Consider the following 18,565-nt stretch of genomic DNA (forward strand, 5'->3'; position numbering starts at 1 on the left):
TAAACTTGTGCTGTGAAGCAGCTGCGACACTCCTGCAAACAACACACACAGTTGCTGTTTATGGAGCCTTCTCTCTGCTTTAAATAACTGAATTTAAATCACCTTTTTTTCGCAACAAATTTTGGAAGCACTCTCAGATGCAAGCCTAATTTATTTTTTTGCAGTGGTTTTGTTTTTTTATATTGTTTCGATTTTATTATACTTTCTCCCGAACAGCTTGTTCTGATGGATGTTAAATCGTCCGTAAACATCTCTGTCTTGTTAAATGTTACTCTTACTGTTATGGTTATTTTGTTAAGTATCATTCCTATTTAATAATTGGGGTGTTTTCTCCTACACAGAAACAACCATCACCACATGTGATTTCATCTTTAATGGGCATGCTCACTAAAAAAGCTGTCACCAGGTGCCTTGCAGTTTGCCGTCCATGCAGTGTCCTGAACTGTGTTAATACTCACTGTCTTACCAATCCTCTTCTTTCACTCTTTTGGTTTCCATTGGCTCTCGTCGTTGTTGGTCTGACTCCATCGCTTTGACTAAAATGTTTGCAGTTGCTTTGTGGCCATTTTTTTCTGTGGTTTCATGAAGGTGAAGGGATGGGAAGGATGGCGGTATAACAATGACTGTTTTTGTCTTTGGATCAAATCAGCTGGAACTATTCAGATTTGAGGTGGAATGCTCATTCTTAGAGAAACTGACACTCATGAAATAAATGTTTAAATGAGCTGAAATGCACTGTAAAAATTGGCACATATTTTTTAACTGATTTAGGACATATCGCGTGTGAACGTGAAAGTTGAGATGAGCATCATATTCCACATACTCCCCTGGTCGCATCCTTTTCTCTCTTAACTCACTATCTTCTTCTCTGCAACCTGTTCCATGCCTGTTTTACTTTTTTTTTTCATCTTTTTCCGCCTCCTTTTACCTTTTTAATTTTGTGCTCAGGAGATGAGTTGCTTGGGATGGATGGAGCACGTTATTTAAAACTTGATGACTTCAAGGACCAGGATGATGACTTTCTTTCCCCAAAGAAGACCCTCAGAGACTTTGAGGGTGGTATGGGTACCACGTAAGTCATACAGCATAGTGCTTTTTGTTAGGGGCTGAGGTAGACTGTTGCAAAATCTTTGACTGTTTCTTGTCTTCCCATTTCTGCTGCTACAGGCCGTATTCTCCTGCTATTCCCCGCATCCCCTGTGTGTCACCAGAGACAGTTCAGCTAGACCAGGTATGTCTCACTCATTGATTTTGTAGGCATTTATCACTTTATTCTGCTGACCTCATACACTGGGTTGGATCCCTTTATGCCTTCAGTGCTAATTAACTGCTTTAGTTCTTGGTAGCATAGATTCAACAAGTTGTTGAAAACATTTTGGTCCATACTGACATGATAGCGTCACACAGTTGCTGCAGATTTGTCGGTTATACACCCATGATTAGACTCTACCATTCCACCACGTCCCAAAGGTCCTGTTTTAGATTGAGTTTAAGTGACTACAACCAGTGAATTAACTCATATTCATGAAAACAGATGGAGATTTGAGATTTGTCACATGTTGCACTGTCCTCCTGGAAGTAGCCATCAGAAGATGGGAAACTGTTGTCATAAATGGATGGACATGGTCAGCAAAAATACTCAGACTGTGATGTTTAAATGATGTTCATTTGGTACTAAGGGGCTCAAAGTGTGTGAAGAAAACTTTTCCCACAACATTACACTACCAACAACTGCCTGAACAAAAAGCGGGATGGATCCGCATTGTTTACACCAAATTTTTTTTTAAATCTCCTCTCATTCCTTTCACTGAGAAGCATTTTTATCACCTTTTTTGTCATCTCTCTATTTTTCCATTTATCCTTTTCTGCCGTTTTCTTGGTCTGTTCATTTGTAATTGTTTTGCAGCCTTCAGATTTTTCACTGCCTTTCATTTTTCCCCCTGTCTGACTTCAGCACACTCCTATTCCTTTGCCAAAAGAGTATGACGAAGACTCGCTCATCCCAAGCAGTCCAGCTACCGAGACTTCAGACAATGTCAGTCCTGTAGCCAGCCCCATTCACACAGGGTGAGCTAATCAAACATTTTTCTGGTTTATAATCCACCTTTTTTCAATGACCTTGATTTTTATTATTAACTGATATCTTTTGTTAGGTTTATGTTAAAGTTTTGCAGATTCTACTAATGTGGTTTATAATCACTGCATAAGTACTGCATCCATAAAAATGACAAACGTCTCAGGTGTGTGGTTTGTGAGCAGTAGCGATCTATCTCATCTGGGCGGTAAATAATTTTTGAAGGTTATTTTGGTCATACAATGTCTATTTGTTGTACTTATCCAAGGAGAAAAACAGATTTCCAAATGGGGGGTGCATATTCACAAAGTCAACACTGGAGACATGTTGCTGCACTGTTAATGCTGCAGAATGACTCTGCAGCTTTAGTGAAAACTTATCATCATACGCTATGAGTTCATGCTCAGTTGCGTCAGACTGTCGTGTTAACTCAGCTGGGCCATTTAATTGGGGTGCTGGTCTTGTGCCAGCACAGGAGAATTGATTTATTAGTGTATGTCCAGCTCCTCCGGGATAAGTGACAACATGCCCCCTTCAGCTTGTCAGTATTGTGCTTTTTGCAGTTGATGTATTTCCCGATGGACCAAAAAAAAGTGACAAAGAATTTAGCTTGAAGCAAATGGTACTTTGTTGAGAAGTGAACTGGACATCTTTCAGACTTCTTACAAGCCGTAGTCTTCATCTTTTTATTAAGTTATCTGCAAATGAACTGCTGCTGCTATCTATTCTGTGTTTTACTGCCTTCTTACAGGATGAGAACTATGGGATGTGTTGAATGGTAAGGCCAGTCTTAACCCAATTGAAGCTATAGAGAATGTTTTACATGCTGGGATGGAAGTGCCATCTTGTGAGGATTTGTCCCCCATGACCCCTGTTTACTACCATTGTAGCATCTTTAGGTTTTATGATGCTGGGCTGAAAATGATCAAATCTTGAGGAGAAATGAAGAGATGGGGAAGAGAAAAAGAGAGACAAAATGAAGATTATTGGGAGAATATAGAGTGTGCTGCTGAATGCAGCATATTCCTGAGATGATATTTAACATTTGGCATTAGGTATTAGTACTAGAAATTAAGATGTCTTTTTATAGACTATATAAAAGACTGTGTATAAAAACACTATCCTGATGTTAAAATCCAGTGTCTGTGTAGACAATGCAAAGAGCAAGAACACTTTTACTAGCAAGTATCATGTCACAACAATGTATGAATTTACTGATTTAAATTAAAGGTTTATTGAGTAAATAAGGTTGGGAAGGTAATCCGAACGGATTGACAGGGGTGTCTTGACTGAGTGCAAGGAAGAGGAGACTCGGGAAGGGGGTACTGACTCAGGATGTTAGTGCCAATGAGCTAAGTTAGAGAGGGTGTATAGAATGAAGCTAATAAAGGAGGATAAATTGATGAAGGTATCACCAAATCCAGACCTTTCAACCAGTTTCCAGCAGGTTTTCAGTGCTTCCCTGCTCCAGCACACCTGATTCAGATTGAGTCATTGTGCAGAACTGCATATGCTGTTGAATCCATTTAATTTGAATCAAGTGTGTTGGTACAGGCACACATTAAAAAACTACAGGACACTAGCCCAAGAGGTCCAGATTTGGTGGAGAAAGGAAGTAGCTGGGACATATGGGGGAATAGATGAGGATCGAAGGATGGAAATCTTAACAATGAGAACATCAATAGGCAAGGGTGGGGGATCAGAAGAAAAAGCAACAGCATTGAGAAATTAAGTTTAAAAAGCTCAACAGGTGGTTAGATGAGCAGTTGAGGTGTAGCCCTTCTCCCTAAGGCAGTTAAGAATCTTTCTTGGCAGGTCCACTGCTATTGCCGTGTCAGTGTGTGTGTATGTGTGTGTGTAAAGGTGATAAATATGAAACAAGAAGCACTTTGTGAACTGCCAGGACAAGTCAGCCACAGATTATCACCAATAATGTAAAGTTAATGATACTGCTCATTTTGTTACAATACAATGCTCAGATGGGAAACTTTGACTCTTAGCATCCATGTGGAGGTAATTTTGGATAGAAATCATTAGCTTCCGCAACACATTGCTATTCCCACCCAGTTGCAACTGTTACTTGGGTAAGAGCCCTTTGCGTGAATTTTGTTCATTAGTGGTGAACGGAAAACATCATTCTGCTGTAGAGTGATGGTCTACAGGGACAGTCAAAAGTGTGATGAGATTACATCCATTAAACTCTATCATGTTGATACAGCATGATGTTAATTTATGAAAACTTCAATGGGAAGAATTCCTATTAGAAAATCCTGGTAATGGTTTTTAAATTTTATGCCTCAGTCTTCTTTGTCTTGTTTGTTGTTTTCATTGCTAAATGTAATCAAGTTTCCATCTGTTCTCTATGATTAAATCTCACCCTCGCCATATGACATTCAGCTTCCTGGTGAGTTTCATGGTGGATGCTCGTGGAGGCTCCATGCGAGGGAGCAGACACCATGGCCTGAGGGTGATCATCCCACCTCGGACCTGCGCTGCACCAACCCGCATCACCTGTCGGCTCGTTAAACCCCAGAAACTGACCACACCTCCTCCATTAGTGGAGGGGGAGGGGCTTGCAAGCAGGATTATCTCCCTGGGACCATCCAGTATGCAATTCCTTGGGTTAGTCAAACTTGTTTTGGGGTAACTTGTGGTGTCTGATAATAAGCAAACAATTGCTTTCAAGTACATATGCCAATTTATATTATATTTTAAAAGTTCATGAATGTATTTTTTTTTTATTTTAATTTAATTAGGGTTGTTGTTTCCTCCACAGACCTGTGATAGTGGAAATCCCTCACTTTGCTTCATTGGGCCATGGTGACCGAGAGCTTGTGGTCCTTCGCAGTGAAAATGGTTCAGTCTGGAAGGAACATCGCAATCGTTATGGCGATGAAGTGTTGGAAACTATTCTGAATGGCATGGATGAAGGTCAGCTTGATTTCAAAGACAGTCGCTGTCCATGAGTCCTCTCATTTGTGCAGATTACTGATTTAATAATTAGTGACTGACCCTGGAGGGAAGCATCTCAGCAGCATCACATAAATAAATATTGCTTTATATCCACTTAAGGCTTAAACAATTTTTTAATATGTAGTTTACCAATTACTGTTACCCTCTTTTTTTACCATCCTTTCACTTGCTTGTAGAGCTGGAGAGTCAAGAGGAGCTGGAGAAGAAGAGAATCCGTCGAATCATCTCCACCGACTTCCCTCTCTACTTTGCAGTAGTCTCCCGCATTCAACAGGAAAGTGATCTCATTGGTCCAGAGGGCGGCCGGCTGACCAGCAAGCTGGTTCCCCATGTCGAGGCCATCTTCCCAGAGACTGCTGTCACCAAGCGAGTGAGGTTGGGACTGCAGGTAATAAGATGAATAAATTTACTGTAGAATTTCTTTTTTAAAAAAGGCAGTAAGTATGGAGAAGTAAGAAGAGAGAATAGCAGGAAAGTGATCCATTGCTGATCTATTTTCATGGACTGGATGTCTGTTATTTGTGTAATCAATACAATCTTAATATTATTGATAATAGAAGAGCTAATTCTGTAACTCAGCAGTTTATGCCAGCATGTTTGGCCCACTTTCTGTTCACACTGCTTTCAGTCGTTTTGATTTGCAATTTGATGAAAAATGTTTGCCTTTAAGTTGACGTATCTCCATCTGTCTGAATGTGTATGAGCTGTGCCATCAGTCATGGAGATTTGGTTGACTTTAGTGCTTTCTGTAGGTGGACTGATTTATTCATGTGCTGAATTTTGATATTTAAACAATGGATGTTACTTGTCATTTAAGTACTTACATCTGGACAAGCAGTAAAGCCATTTTTTAACAATTTTGATGTTCATTATGCAGAAAGATTACGATGGATAATTGGTCCTCCACGCTGTTGTTTTGGTCACTTGACTACTATTTTTTTTACATCGTCTGTCACTGCACTGATGTTACAGTGTCAGGAAACTGCATGGGTCTGAGCTTTGCTGTACCTTACGCTAGTCTGTTTATGTTTTCCTTTTATCCAGCCATCCATCACTCCTCAGTTTCCTGATTTAAGTTGTGAGCCACACTGACCGAGCTGATGCACTGATCTGAGTTGGGTCACTTGTGATTATAAATTTGTTGCATGTGTGAGTATGGCTGCGAGTTTGATGGTTCCGTTTACTGCACATTTACTCCTTTGCTGCCTTTTTGTGTTAGCACCATGCTTTTGTGCTATCCTTTTGGACTTGCTGTGCTGTATTTGTGCTTGATGTTGTCTTTCACACATTTTATGTAGTTAGTTTTTTTCAACTAAACGTCCTTTAAGCTGACGCTTCTGCATCTTCTCAGTAAGCTTTCCCATCAATGCTTAATCTTCAGGCACAACCAATCCCTGATGAACTACTGACTAGGCAGCTTGGTAACCAGGCAACCTTCAGCCCAGTGGTTACCATCGAACCACGTCGGCGCAAATTTCACCGTCCAATTGGACTGCGCATTCCTTTGCCACCATCCTGGAGGGAGAGTCCTCGTGATGCTGGAGAGGGAGATACCACTAGTTTGCGCCTCCTCTGCAGTGTAATAGGTACTATAGAAGTCATTTGAAAGTTGGTTTAAAGAAAGACTACATTTTTATTTAAAGTTACATTTTTTTCTTTATATTTGAATTGGTATAAGTAACGGTATTAGTAAAAGCGGTATTAAATTTGAGTAGAAAACATTGTTTACAGGACACGAATGAGTGTGTTTTTTGTTTTTTTGACTCAGGTGGAACAGCACCAGCTCAGTGGGAGGACATCACTGGAACCACCAAGCTGATGTACGCCAACAACTGTGCCAGTTTTACCACCAACGTGTCTGCAAGGTGAGCAACAATCAAGACAAATTCATCACCAGACATCTTTCTTTCCCTGCTTTCTTGTATACACTGAAGGTCCTTATTTTGTTTCTTATACCACATCCAGATTCTGGCTGGCAGACTGTCCACGTACAGCCGAGGCGGTTACCTTTGCCAACTTGCTGTACCGGGAGCTGATGGCTGTTCCATACATGGCCAAGTTTGTTATTTTTGCCAAAATGAATGAAGCACGTGAAGGACGCTTGCGTTGTTATTGCATGACAGATGACAAGATGGACAAAACTTTGGAACTGCATGAAAACTTCACAGAAGTGGCCCGCAGTCGAGATATTGAGGTCAGCACCAGGGTAGCACGGTCACAAAATGCAAAGGTGTTATGGAAAGCAATAGATTTTATTACTTCTTTTTTAAGGTATCCCTTAAAAGCAACTGGCTGTAAGCCTTTTCTGCTTTCATGATGAAAGGGAAATAATCTATTTTAATATTCTGTGACATTGCGTACAGCTTATGGAGGGCATGCCACTGCACCTGGAGTGTTCTGGGAACCTAGTACCCATTCGGAAGGCCACTCAGCAGCCTCGTAGCTTCAGCTTCCAGGCCTTCAGAGATAACAGATTGCCTGTTTCTGTCAAGGTCTGTCTCTAACTGACTGTTTATTTGCATGCTTATCTCTGACTTGCCATGTATCCATACAGTGTTGTGGTGTTTTGTTTAGTTTTTTTTTTTTTCCAGTTGTTGGGTTCAGTGTATCAAGGATCCACTTACCAGCTAGTTTACCTCATTGAGTCTTTTAGCTTATAACTGCCGTGTCCAGCTGTTCTTATTATCAGTTTCTAAATATTCAGACCATGCTCCACCCGCTCAGCACCACTGTAATAACACACAAAAAAGATACTTAATTATTTGTGGCTGTCAAATCATTATTAATAACCAAGTCAAAGCTTTTGATTTTATTTTTAAAATATATTTTATTTTATTTTGGTTCTCTCTTTAGTTTTTTTTTTCTCACAAATTTTTTCTAAGATGACATGTTTATAATGTTATGCTGACAAAGACAAATATAGTCTGGTTTACTGGTAACGTGAACTCTTCTCAAGTAAGAGATGTTGGTGTGAACCATCCATTAATATTTGGATCACATCATGTTTCACAGAACAATACAAAATTATCCAAAAGGCCAGTGCATTTATTGGTCTGTTCTGAGACAAGTTTTCCATTAAGAGAAGAAATTAAGTACTTGCATTTTAGAGGACAAGTGGGTATTATGCAAAACCACACAAAAACCATAAAGAGTAGAGCCTGCTGTCCTGAAAGAAAAAAAACAAACAACCAAGATGTCTCAGCAAAACATGCTCAAAAACTTTATAACTACTTAAGATCTTTGTTTGTTACTGGGCCATGAGAAATTTGCACCACATGAAACCAGAAAAGAAGAAAAAAAGGTGTCAAAAATGCACATCATTTTGTTTTAGATAAAATAACTCCATGTACCACAACACAAAATATCTTTTCTCAGTCGTGAAGCATAGTGGAGGACATGTTGTGATTTGGGGAGACTTCAGCATTGCTTTACAAAAACCTTTCACTTACCCTGCCACCAATTTCATTGTGGACAATGTCGGCTGAAAGGAGGAATTTTAGCCCACATTTACTTTATTAATGCAACATGAATAATTTTAGTAAGCCATTAAATCATGCCAGTGTCCTGATCTAAATACATGAAGATCAGACTACATTTTATACATAAACAAATAACAAATCTGTGTAAATCTAAAGCGTTGACAAGCTCTTTTCTTTGACTGTACATGTATAAGCCATTTCATGTCTGTGCTGTGACCATATTGATGTATTTTTGTTGTGCTGTATGCATTATTTTTCTTCATGTGTGTCTGTCAGTATCACGTACAGTACCATTCAGTATCAGCTAGCTGAATTTGTGTAGCCATGCAACAACCTTACCTATCTAGCTGTCAACTCTTTGGGGTAACTGTTTGCATGTCCTGTGACTCCCTCACTTTCTTTGCCTGCCTTCCTTTCTTGCGGCCTTGCCTGTCTGTACGTGTCTGTCTCACTGTCTCTCTTTCTTTCTCTCACGGTCACTCTGTAACTGTCTGGTCTGACAGATGTCCAGGTAAAATGTGCAGGTAAATCTCTCCCTCTTGCCTGCCTGTGGACTGCTTCCATCCCTGTTTCCCCTTGCTTCTCGTCCCATGTTAGTGCACCACATGCTCAAGACGCTGTTGAGGGATCTAACACTTGTTTTGGTCTGTTTTCCTTCCTTCTACTACATCTCTGCTCTCTCTATCTTCTCTTCTTATGCACACTTTCATGCATTTTTGTCTCCTCCACTGGCCCTCCTCTTCTCCATTCTTTCTCTCCTCTTTTTCTTGCTCTATTTCTTTTCTGTCACTTGTCTGTGATAGGTCAGAGATAGCAACAAGGATGCCACTGGGTTTTTGTCTTTTCTGCGGAAGTGCACCAAGTATGAGGACGCACAGCATGTACTGTGTAATCTGAACATTACCATGCCACCTTGTGTCAAGGTAAGGATTTGCCTGCAAAAACAAATCAACTTGCATCCATACATTTGGTACTTAAACATCCCAAGTTGTCACTGTCTGCATATTTGAAAACAGTACTACATATATGCTAAGTTCCCACTAAATGTCAAGGAGTGTGGCAATATCTTCCATATATTTATAGGTTTGTTGTAAAAACAGAAGGAAAGGAGGTAGTCTAATCCAAAAACATCAAAAAGCTCTGATTGGGTAGCTGCACGGACCTGGATATCCAATATTAGCCTTCTGCAAAATCATTGTTTCCATTTACAGCCAAGGGGGGAGAATAGAAAATAAGAGCGCATTTTATTGGATTCCAATCCGATCCATCTCTGAGTGTCACTCATCCTACATAATGAGTCGTTTGCATTTTTTTTCCACTGTTTCCAGTTAATACTGATCTAAAACACCACAAAAAATTGATTTGAGTTGTATATTCAGCATCAATCATAGCAGGAAAAAATACTTGCATTCCCTACTTTGCTTATTAATTAAAATATTGTCATTGTTAATGAATGTCATTTTAAAAATAATTTAAACTGATTATACTGTTGATATACAATGTAATAATATAGAAATTTCACCTTTTTATTTATTTTATTTTTTTTTTTTTTAGGTTGTTGGAAGTGAAGAGCGCAGACGAACTTTAACCCCTCTGGCCTTGAGAGAGCGCTACAGTGCGATGAACGAGCCTGGTTTGGGTGAGTCTTCACTGCCTGACCTTGAGCCCTCTCCTGATATATAAACAGTGGAGACGGGCACAGAATGTTGCACTGCCCCTTTTCCCACAGCCCTGCTTCCTACTTTGCCCTCTCTATTTGCCCTGATCTGTCTCATGTGCACGCATGGCACAAAGACCAAGCCTTGGATGCAATACACTGCTCTTTAGCCCCAGAGTTATTTGAAGGGCAATTACAAGAAATCAGGTTGAATGTGAAAAAGACTAGCAGAAAACATGATTTAAAATGGCTCCATGGCACCTGACGAGTTAGCTTTTTCGTCCTGAGTGTCCTGGTAGCTATGACAATTGATGAATGACTTCTGTTATGTGATTTTGCATGGCGCTGTTGTCTCCACTGCGATTTCCAAAGCATGGCAGCAGGTAACATTAGCATTAGCACTGTAGCTTAGCATTGGGAATGGGCAGGACCTCGCAGTGGAGCTAGACAGAGGAGCCCTTATGCTGGCCTGTAGAAAATAATCAATTAACTTGACTGTTCTGGTGGATTAAAGGGAGCTGATGACGAATGGTGGGTGATGAGGAAAGGTCTTTTCTGTCTATCAAATACACAGCGCTGCTACATTGCAACTCAGTCCCTCTGTAATGGTTACTGAATGCTACTATGATTAGTTGGATTAGCACCTGTACAAACTCCTGTCCACATGGTGTCCTAAACTGGGGACCATGCTGATAAAAACAATGTTTTGTGTATTGCTTATTTCCTCCAACAGAGCAAAAAAGGTAAGTATTGCTATTAAGAATTAAGAATTAAGCCAGCATTAAAGTATTAATGCCGCGGAAGATTATTTGAAATCAAAATGTGTAAATTAAACTAAAAGGAACTGTGAACAGTTTATTTAAGATACTTATCAATAATATTTGGAAATCAATACTGATTTACTTCCTTACTATAAAATGGTTCTTGAAAATGACATAATATCCACTTGACTGTTCGTATGAATTCAGACACAGATTACCTTGAGTCAGTCACTGTAGAGTCATTTAATTCAGTAAACATTCACATTATTGTTCTAGATGACTTACATGTTACAGTATGTATGTCTCTAAGCTGTTTTTTTTTCTCTCTTTAGCCACAGTGAATGCCATGGAGAGGACTGAGATCAAAATCAATATTATATCTGAACAGCTGGGTTTGAGCTGGGCAGGTTAGTCATCTCATACGTTGTTATCACTGAACCAAATATTATGTACCCCTGCTTAAAATATAGTTTGTCCATCCTCATAACTAAATAAGTGCTTCAGATCGCTGGGAGTAGGTTTTTAGTATTGTTGTATTTGAGTTTCTGCAGCTATATAACTTGATAATGTAACCTTGTCTCAAGAGAACATGTCAGAGGAGAATTTCCCCCATATGTTATAGCTGGCATGGTTTATCTCTTTGAGCCCTGTGCCTATTTTTTAGGCCTCTGTTTAAAAATTGCATACCTATGGTTGGAATTTTTTGCAACTATAATGAAATTAGAATATTTCTTCAACCACAAGGTCTTTGAATACTTTTGGAGTCCTAGTAAAGCAGAGACTTGTGAGATTTGTGAAGATGTGTGAAAACCAGTATATGTGTTACTGGTGAAGAATAAATTAAGATAGCACAAAGCACAAATGAAAAAAAGTGTTAGGCTCACCTTAAAAAAAACACCTTCAGGATAAATATGAATATCCCTTTCGAATGATGCAGCCGTAGCTCTAAAGCTCTATCACATCATATTATAATATTGGAATATTGTCTTTTCAAAGGCCAATTCTAATAAAGTGAAGCAAAACAAAATTAGTAAGGTTTCACTGCCGTTCAGGCAAGTTGTCGAAAATGGCTATTTTGGTACTGTTTGGTTCAATTGTCAATATTGTGCGGGACAAGTGTTAAAATCATGATGTCTTGCTTTATGGATCAATGCATATTCATTTCTGGCCAAATGAACAATAGCAGGACTTGGAAAGTGGATGTTATGATGCAGAAACACATGAGGAAGTAGAGCATAGCTTATGGTTGTTGAACCTCTTTTATATTAAGGTGCAAAGTTTTGTGCTGTGGATTAATGTGGCTATTTTATGTTTAGGTCAGTATACTACAACCCTTACCACTTTGCGTTTCTGCAGCCACATAACCTGTATTTAGCAGTATTCCCCTTTTCCAAGTCTTTACATTTCAACACCTTTACAATGAGAACCAGTAGTTTAAATAACTAAATTATTATAAACTCTAACATGTGACTCAATGATTAATGTTATTCACTTTTTCTCTGGGGGTTCAGTATTAAGTCATATTTGTGTAAATAGTGTTTTGTACTGGTCTTTCCTCTTTTTATGTTCTTACCTGTCCTCTGGTCAGAGTTGGCACGAGAGCTTCAGTTTGGTGTTGACGACATTAACAGGATCCGTGTGGAGAATCCAAACTCTCTGCTGGACCAGAGCTCTGCCCTGCTCAACCTGTGGGCCAGTAGAGAAGGCAAAAGGGCCAAGAGTAAGTATGAAATCGCATCCCTTTAAAACTGAGTAAATTATTAGTCAAAAATTCATTGACCTTGTTGCTTTCTGCAAGGCTGCTTCCTGCAGTCACAGACAAATTACTATAGTAACTCCAGAATTTGACTGAATACATAGTAATAAAGTTTAAGCTGTTGATAGACATTCTTTCCCTGTACATTTTGCAAGTAACTACCAGTTATTTGGGATGCTTGTGATAAGCCAAAGTACAACCATAGTTTAATTGTTTGGTAGACGCAGTCCCACAGTTCCAGACATAACAAACACTTGATCTACTGTATGTAGTCATCACATAAGGCTATGCCTATACTCAGATCTTGGTGTCAGTTATTTATGCAGTTTTCTACTAAGCATTGTCTTCATATAGTAGACTATTTGTTCTGATCATAGGCACAGGAAAAAAAGTCTTCAATTCATATTTAAACTCTGTTAGTCTACCTTGTGCAACAGTTTCTAATTTCCCATCTTCCCTGGCCTTCCCTGTATGCTTCTCTTGTTTGTGTCTTTATGCATGCACTTCTCTTCCTGTTGGTCTCCCTTTCTGTTTCCTTCGGTGTGTCTGTCTGTCAGTGGAGAGCCTGTATGCTGCGCTAAGGAACATTGACCGTGCAGACATTGTCACCTCCCTGGAAGGCCAGGCTCAGCAGCCAGGACCTGGGTCTTCAGAGGAGGGAGCCTGTCGTCTTGGTGACCGTGACTCCACCTTGCTGTCTCCCAGTGTCATTAATGGTAAGATTCACAAGCACATCAAATACCACATAATCATCACCTCATTCAGGTAGCATATATCCATCAGCAGTGAATCACCTGCCTAGAGTAAAATAGCAATGCTTCTTCTAGTGATTTAAATGTGCATTTAGTCATGATGCCTGATTTGATAAGGGTTTAATAAAGTTTTAAATCTGGTCAAAACTGTCCATGACATGTTTTTATATATAATGAGCAAACTCTGCCAGTTTGAAGATTTCTGTTGTGAATCTGTAGAACACCTCTTACAGTCTCAGAAAGACGCAGGCAGCCTATTCCATCTAGAGGAATGAGGGAACCAGTCCTGAATTCTTGCAGGATGGGGCTGTACAGCTGCTTTGTAAAGAAACCAATTAAAAAGGGAAGTTAACACAAGCTTCAGTAAATTAGTCAGGGTTTAGCAAACATTCAGCAGGGGGATTGAGTGAGAGCTAGCTACTGTCACTCACCCACACCAATAGCCACTAACCCCTGAAAGATTTCTCCACATACTTTGAGTTAGGTTCTTATTTCATGGCAGGTAGAAACGTGGAGGAGTGATCATATTCATAGGTCCCCATTCACTGAATAAATAAGTAGTTAGCCTTATGTCCATGAGAGATTTTATGCTTGCAAAAACTTTTAAATGTAATATTTTGATTTATACAGCTGAAGTGGGGCTTTAAAGTTATTGGAATAATTATAAGACTATTTCTACAGCTTGTTATGGCTTTAACATCTTGAAAAAATTTACATTTTGTTAGCAAGATATCTGTTGCTATTTCACATTTGACTTAGGAGGAGCTATATAGTTTATATAGTTTAAAATTAAAAGCTTGGAAACCAATTTTAATCAGTGATTCAGTTACTTCAATGACCAATCAGAAAATGCTAAAACACACATTTCTAAGAACAGATATTTAAACAGAAGTCCTATTTTAGCCAAAGAATCTATAAAAACTAAAGAAAAAAAATCATCTTTTTTTTTCTTTTTTTTTGTCATAGTTTTCAAAAGCAGCACTCAGATTGGTCATCTCTGCATATGTATACACCACTACTGATAACCAGAGGCAGAATTTTCAGCACAAGACCATTCGCTTCTGTTACCATTTACCTTCCACCCCTAAAATCCTTCTTGTTTCCTTTGAGTGTGGGTAACAGCCATTTTACCTTGTTTCTGTTGCCCCACAAGAGATCACGGACACAAGGCCATCACGCCTAGTGCACAAGCCACGAGTTATTAGACCCCCGTTTTTCAGAAGGGGTAAGTTGAAAGGAACTGGGGCTGCATGGTGGTTTGCTGCTCTTGACATGATGATGATGTTGATGATAATGGTGATGTTTAAGGAACTGAGGAATGGTGTCATTCTTCTACCATGAACCCAGTCTTTATCAGCATGCACTAACACCCCCCTCTGTGGATTCCTCAGCGGGGCACAAGTCATTTTTTTTAAGTTACACTCTTCCACGCCTCATTCTTTAGCCCTGAACATGATGGCTTTTTCTGTCCTTACTCAATATGAGAAACGAGGATGACTCCTTTTCACAGATGTATTAAGATCAATCAAGCTAACTCTTAACATATAGGTAATTATTTACTTGTTTATTTATCTTAAAGTATGAAGGTGTTATAGATTTTATGTGGGCATATGTGTGGTTGTGCATGTGTGTACACACTCATTTGTGTGTGTGTGCACACATGCCTGTGTGTGTCTGTCTGGGATGGATACACTAGTCAAAAGTGGCTCTGGTTCACTGATGATAGTGTTCTCTGGGCTTTCATACCTTGTTTCTATTCTCCTGTCTTTCTTGCTTTCTATCTTTGTCTGTTTCTTTCCTTCTTTCCTGAGAACAAGACAAAATTTCTCTCCTATGTTTATGTTAGTCTGATTGTGGACATTGTTGAAACTTCAATGCCCTCTCAGTCTTGAAATTTTCTCTTTTTCTCGGGATACTGTCCAACTTTCTTACTTTTTCTCTGAATCTGTCATTTTTGCTGCCCGGCCGCACTGCTCCTCCTCTTCCTCCTTCTATTGCTCCTCCCCTTTCCTGCTCCTCTTCCTCACAGCTCTTCCTGTTCGACCTCTGACCTCATAAGACCTCATGTTGACCTCTGGGCCTCCTCTTCTCTTGTCATCTTGTTTTCCCGTGCTCCTCCCTCGTTCAGTCGAGTGGGGGCCCTCTCCTCCTCTTTAAATCCAGCTCAGTGTGTGTACTACAGTTTGTGCATGTGCATGCTGCATGCTTTGCTGTTACAATATCTTTGTTTGTGAGTGTTTGTGTGTGTGGGTGAGAGAGTATGAAATTCAGACCTAGGCTTCAGCTAAAAGCAGCTACATTCTTTCAAAGGAAAGGAAATATTTCACATTGATTGCAGACAAAAATGTTTTAAAAAGGTACAAGATTTACTTATTTCAGTAAAAGCTTACCATGTCTACCTGAGTTCATTTTGGTGTGTGAAGTGACAAATAAGTGTGAGTGAGGCGCTAATACCGTCTGCTCTTTGCTGTTTTTGTCAATGACATTCAACTGTGCATGGCATGCTTTCAATGTATGAAGTTCTCTTCACTGTGTACAATGTTCACTCTGTTTAATGGTTGTGTTTTAGTCTTGTTTTTTATGCCAAATTAACAATCAAATGTTTTATTTTCTTTTCCTGTTCAATAAATGGCGTGTTTTTAATGCTACGCTGTAACACATGCACAGCTGCCTTGCACATAATGTTCACCAAACAATGTGGCTGTGACAAAATGTCTTTCATTCATGGGCAAATTCAGTAACTGTGGAGACTTCCAGCATTGCTCACGTGGTTTTATTTTTTTTTTTGTACACCTTTTGATTATTTTTACACTAAACAGTACGTTTTGCCCAAGTCTGATGACACCGTCACTCCCGTCATTGTCTGAACATCATCTGCCAGCTGGAATAATGCTGTGAGGTGTGTGTTTGTGTATCAGTTTATGGTATTTTTGTACATTTTAACCTCACCTGTGAGCCAAAACTGTATGTCCTCATCTCATTTTTGAATGTGAGTGTAGAATCGTGTGTGGGTGTGTGTGTGTGTGTGTGTAGTGTTATAAGAAGTGTGCTGTTGTCATACTTTTTTTTTTATTATTATTATATTGTTAAAATCTCCATGGAGTTCATTTGTGCTTCACCACATGTTGTGCCCGTGACACCTGTGTGTGTGCGTGTTTGTGTTCAAACAGCAGCAGTAGTAAAAGGGAAGGATTAACCCAGACTCAACTAACTCATTCAAACTATCATTCTCACTCATTCCTCTCTGCTCACCTCATTCTGATGCCTCCTGACCATCCTGGCCCTGTACCATCCCAGAAACACACACACAGGTGTGCTTATGCACAATTTGCTCCATAAGTGCATAAACTCATAGAGGAAAATAATTACACTGTAAATAAGTATTTCACCTAATTATTTTTGTTTTTTTTTTTGGAATTTCTCCTGGAGCTCATGCTAAGAGAAGTCTCAGTCTTTAGTTACACATTCTGAGACACAGTTAGAAACAAACACTTACATATTTAAATTCTAGGAATATAAATTTCCCTGATTTGCTATAGATGCACGTTGTAGATTTTGCTGTCATTTCAACCCATAAAAAGAATCCTAATGGCATACTTGATTCTTATGTAATAGGGTGTTTCTGTAATGACTTATATCAGCTGTGCTAAAAGTTCAATTAATCTGTGTAGCCTTAGGCCATTTTATGTATAAATAGAGTGTCTGTGTCTCTGTCACCAGTCTAGTGTGAATAAGGCCCCAGCAAAAACTTATATTTTTAATTTTGCCCTTTTAGAAGTAATTAAAATATATATATTTATATATATATAGATATATATATAGATATATACACACACACATATATCATCAGCTGGAGCCATATGAAATTTGTTTTAGAGGAAATGAACCACAACATTTTAAAAGAGTGAGCCGTCTTTGGCAGCCTTTGATAAAAGGTGCCAGGTTGTGATTTAATAACAAAGTCAGCCTGGTTCTGGCTCTTTGGGAGTACAAGTGTTTAACTGCAGTGTGTCATCCTCTTAGAATTAACTGCTGTATAAATGATCAGATACTTCCTATTTAGTTGGTGATCAGATGTTTTCTCCCAACTCTTCTTCCCAAATATTAACTCATCTGACTGTAGGTGAAATACTTCTTTACAGTTCAAATTTCACTCATCTAAACTCACTGGGACAGCAATTTTTGAAAAAAAAAAAAAAAAAAAAAAAAAAATGAATGAATAAATTACAAATAATAATCTAAATGTGCCACAGGTACTAGAATAGATTACGATCGTACTTAAATTATGAACAAAGATTAATATCTACATTGTACTATTAAAATAAATTGTCAACTGAGTTACTTTGAATATTGAAAATTTGATATAAATATTAGAAAAGGGTCAAATGATGTGTGAGAAATTAAAATGTGACTAGTTTTCTGTTTGTCTTGCTGTGAAAAAATCGAGACCAACAATTTCAGAGATTACAAATAACAAAATTCATCAACCCCGCGGAGATTAAGAATACTAAAGGCATTATTATTATTGTTGTTCTTGTTGTATTACACATTGTTTTTGCTTAAATAAATCTGATAAAAATCATCCCTGAATATATAGCAATGCAGTGTGTGATTGCGTATGTCGGTTTGTCTTCATGTACAGTATTACAGTCAGTGGTACAGTATTTTAATTAAAACAGAAGACAAATTACTGTGAAGTACCCCAAAGATCTTTAGTTCTTGATTATTTTTTATTTATTTATTTAAAAGTTAGCAATAACTACCGTAAGTGCCACTATTTAAGCGGCTTAACAATATAACACAGAACAGTAAAGAATTTAATGAAATGAAAAAGAATGAAAAATACTTTACCCTTGCAGGGAAATTTTAAAGATGGAGAACAAATGTTATTGATAAAATTAGAGACTTTGGATTCAATGGTTCATATGTGTGTGAGCATATTTATGTTTGTTTGTGTGTACAAAGACTTTTATCCAGGTGCTAGGGGTGAAAACATTTGAATGCATGATACTGATGTCCAACTATAATACAGGACAATGCAAGATCAACAGTAACTTGCATTTTCCACTGCAGAATCTGCAAGATGCTGCTGACTCCCTCTAAGGGGCATGTA

At 38.7% G+C, this 18,565-nt stretch overlaps 1 protein-coding gene across 1 annotated transcript in view; it reads left to right on the top strand.

The window, feature by feature from the left end:
- The window catches only part of ank1b (ankyrin 1, erythrocytic b), a 72,673-nt gene that overhangs the window by 42,673 nt on the left and 11,435 nt on the right, over window positions 1-18,565 (top strand). The window contains exons 24-38 of the mRNA XM_041969862.1: window positions 949-1,072; window positions 1,168-1,231; window positions 1,955-2,067; window positions 4,472-4,696; window positions 4,851-5,005; window positions 5,224-5,435; window positions 6,429-6,633; window positions 6,816-6,912; window positions 7,013-7,241; window positions 7,411-7,539; window positions 9,330-9,449; window positions 10,081-10,165; window positions 11,277-11,351; window positions 12,533-12,664; window positions 13,258-13,416. Coding sequence (XP_041825796.1) covers window positions 949-1,072; window positions 1,168-1,231; window positions 1,955-2,067; window positions 4,472-4,696; window positions 4,851-5,005; window positions 5,224-5,435; window positions 6,429-6,633; window positions 6,816-6,912; window positions 7,013-7,241; window positions 7,411-7,539; window positions 9,330-9,449; window positions 10,081-10,165; window positions 11,277-11,351; window positions 12,533-12,664; window positions 13,258-13,416 — 2,124 coding nt within the window. The remainder of the gene's footprint in view (window positions 1-948; window positions 1,073-1,167; window positions 1,232-1,954; window positions 2,068-4,471; window positions 4,697-4,850; window positions 5,006-5,223; window positions 5,436-6,428; window positions 6,634-6,815; window positions 6,913-7,012; window positions 7,242-7,410; window positions 7,540-9,329; window positions 9,450-10,080; window positions 10,166-11,276; window positions 11,352-12,532; window positions 12,665-13,257; window positions 13,417-18,565) is intronic.

The sequence above is a fragment of the Melanotaenia boesemani genome, chromosome 19, assembly GCF_017639745.1.
Source record: "Melanotaenia boesemani isolate fMelBoe1 chromosome 19, fMelBoe1.pri, whole genome shotgun sequence".
Taxonomy (NCBI): Eukaryota; Metazoa; Chordata; class Actinopteri; order Atheriniformes; family Melanotaeniidae; genus Melanotaenia; species Melanotaenia boesemani.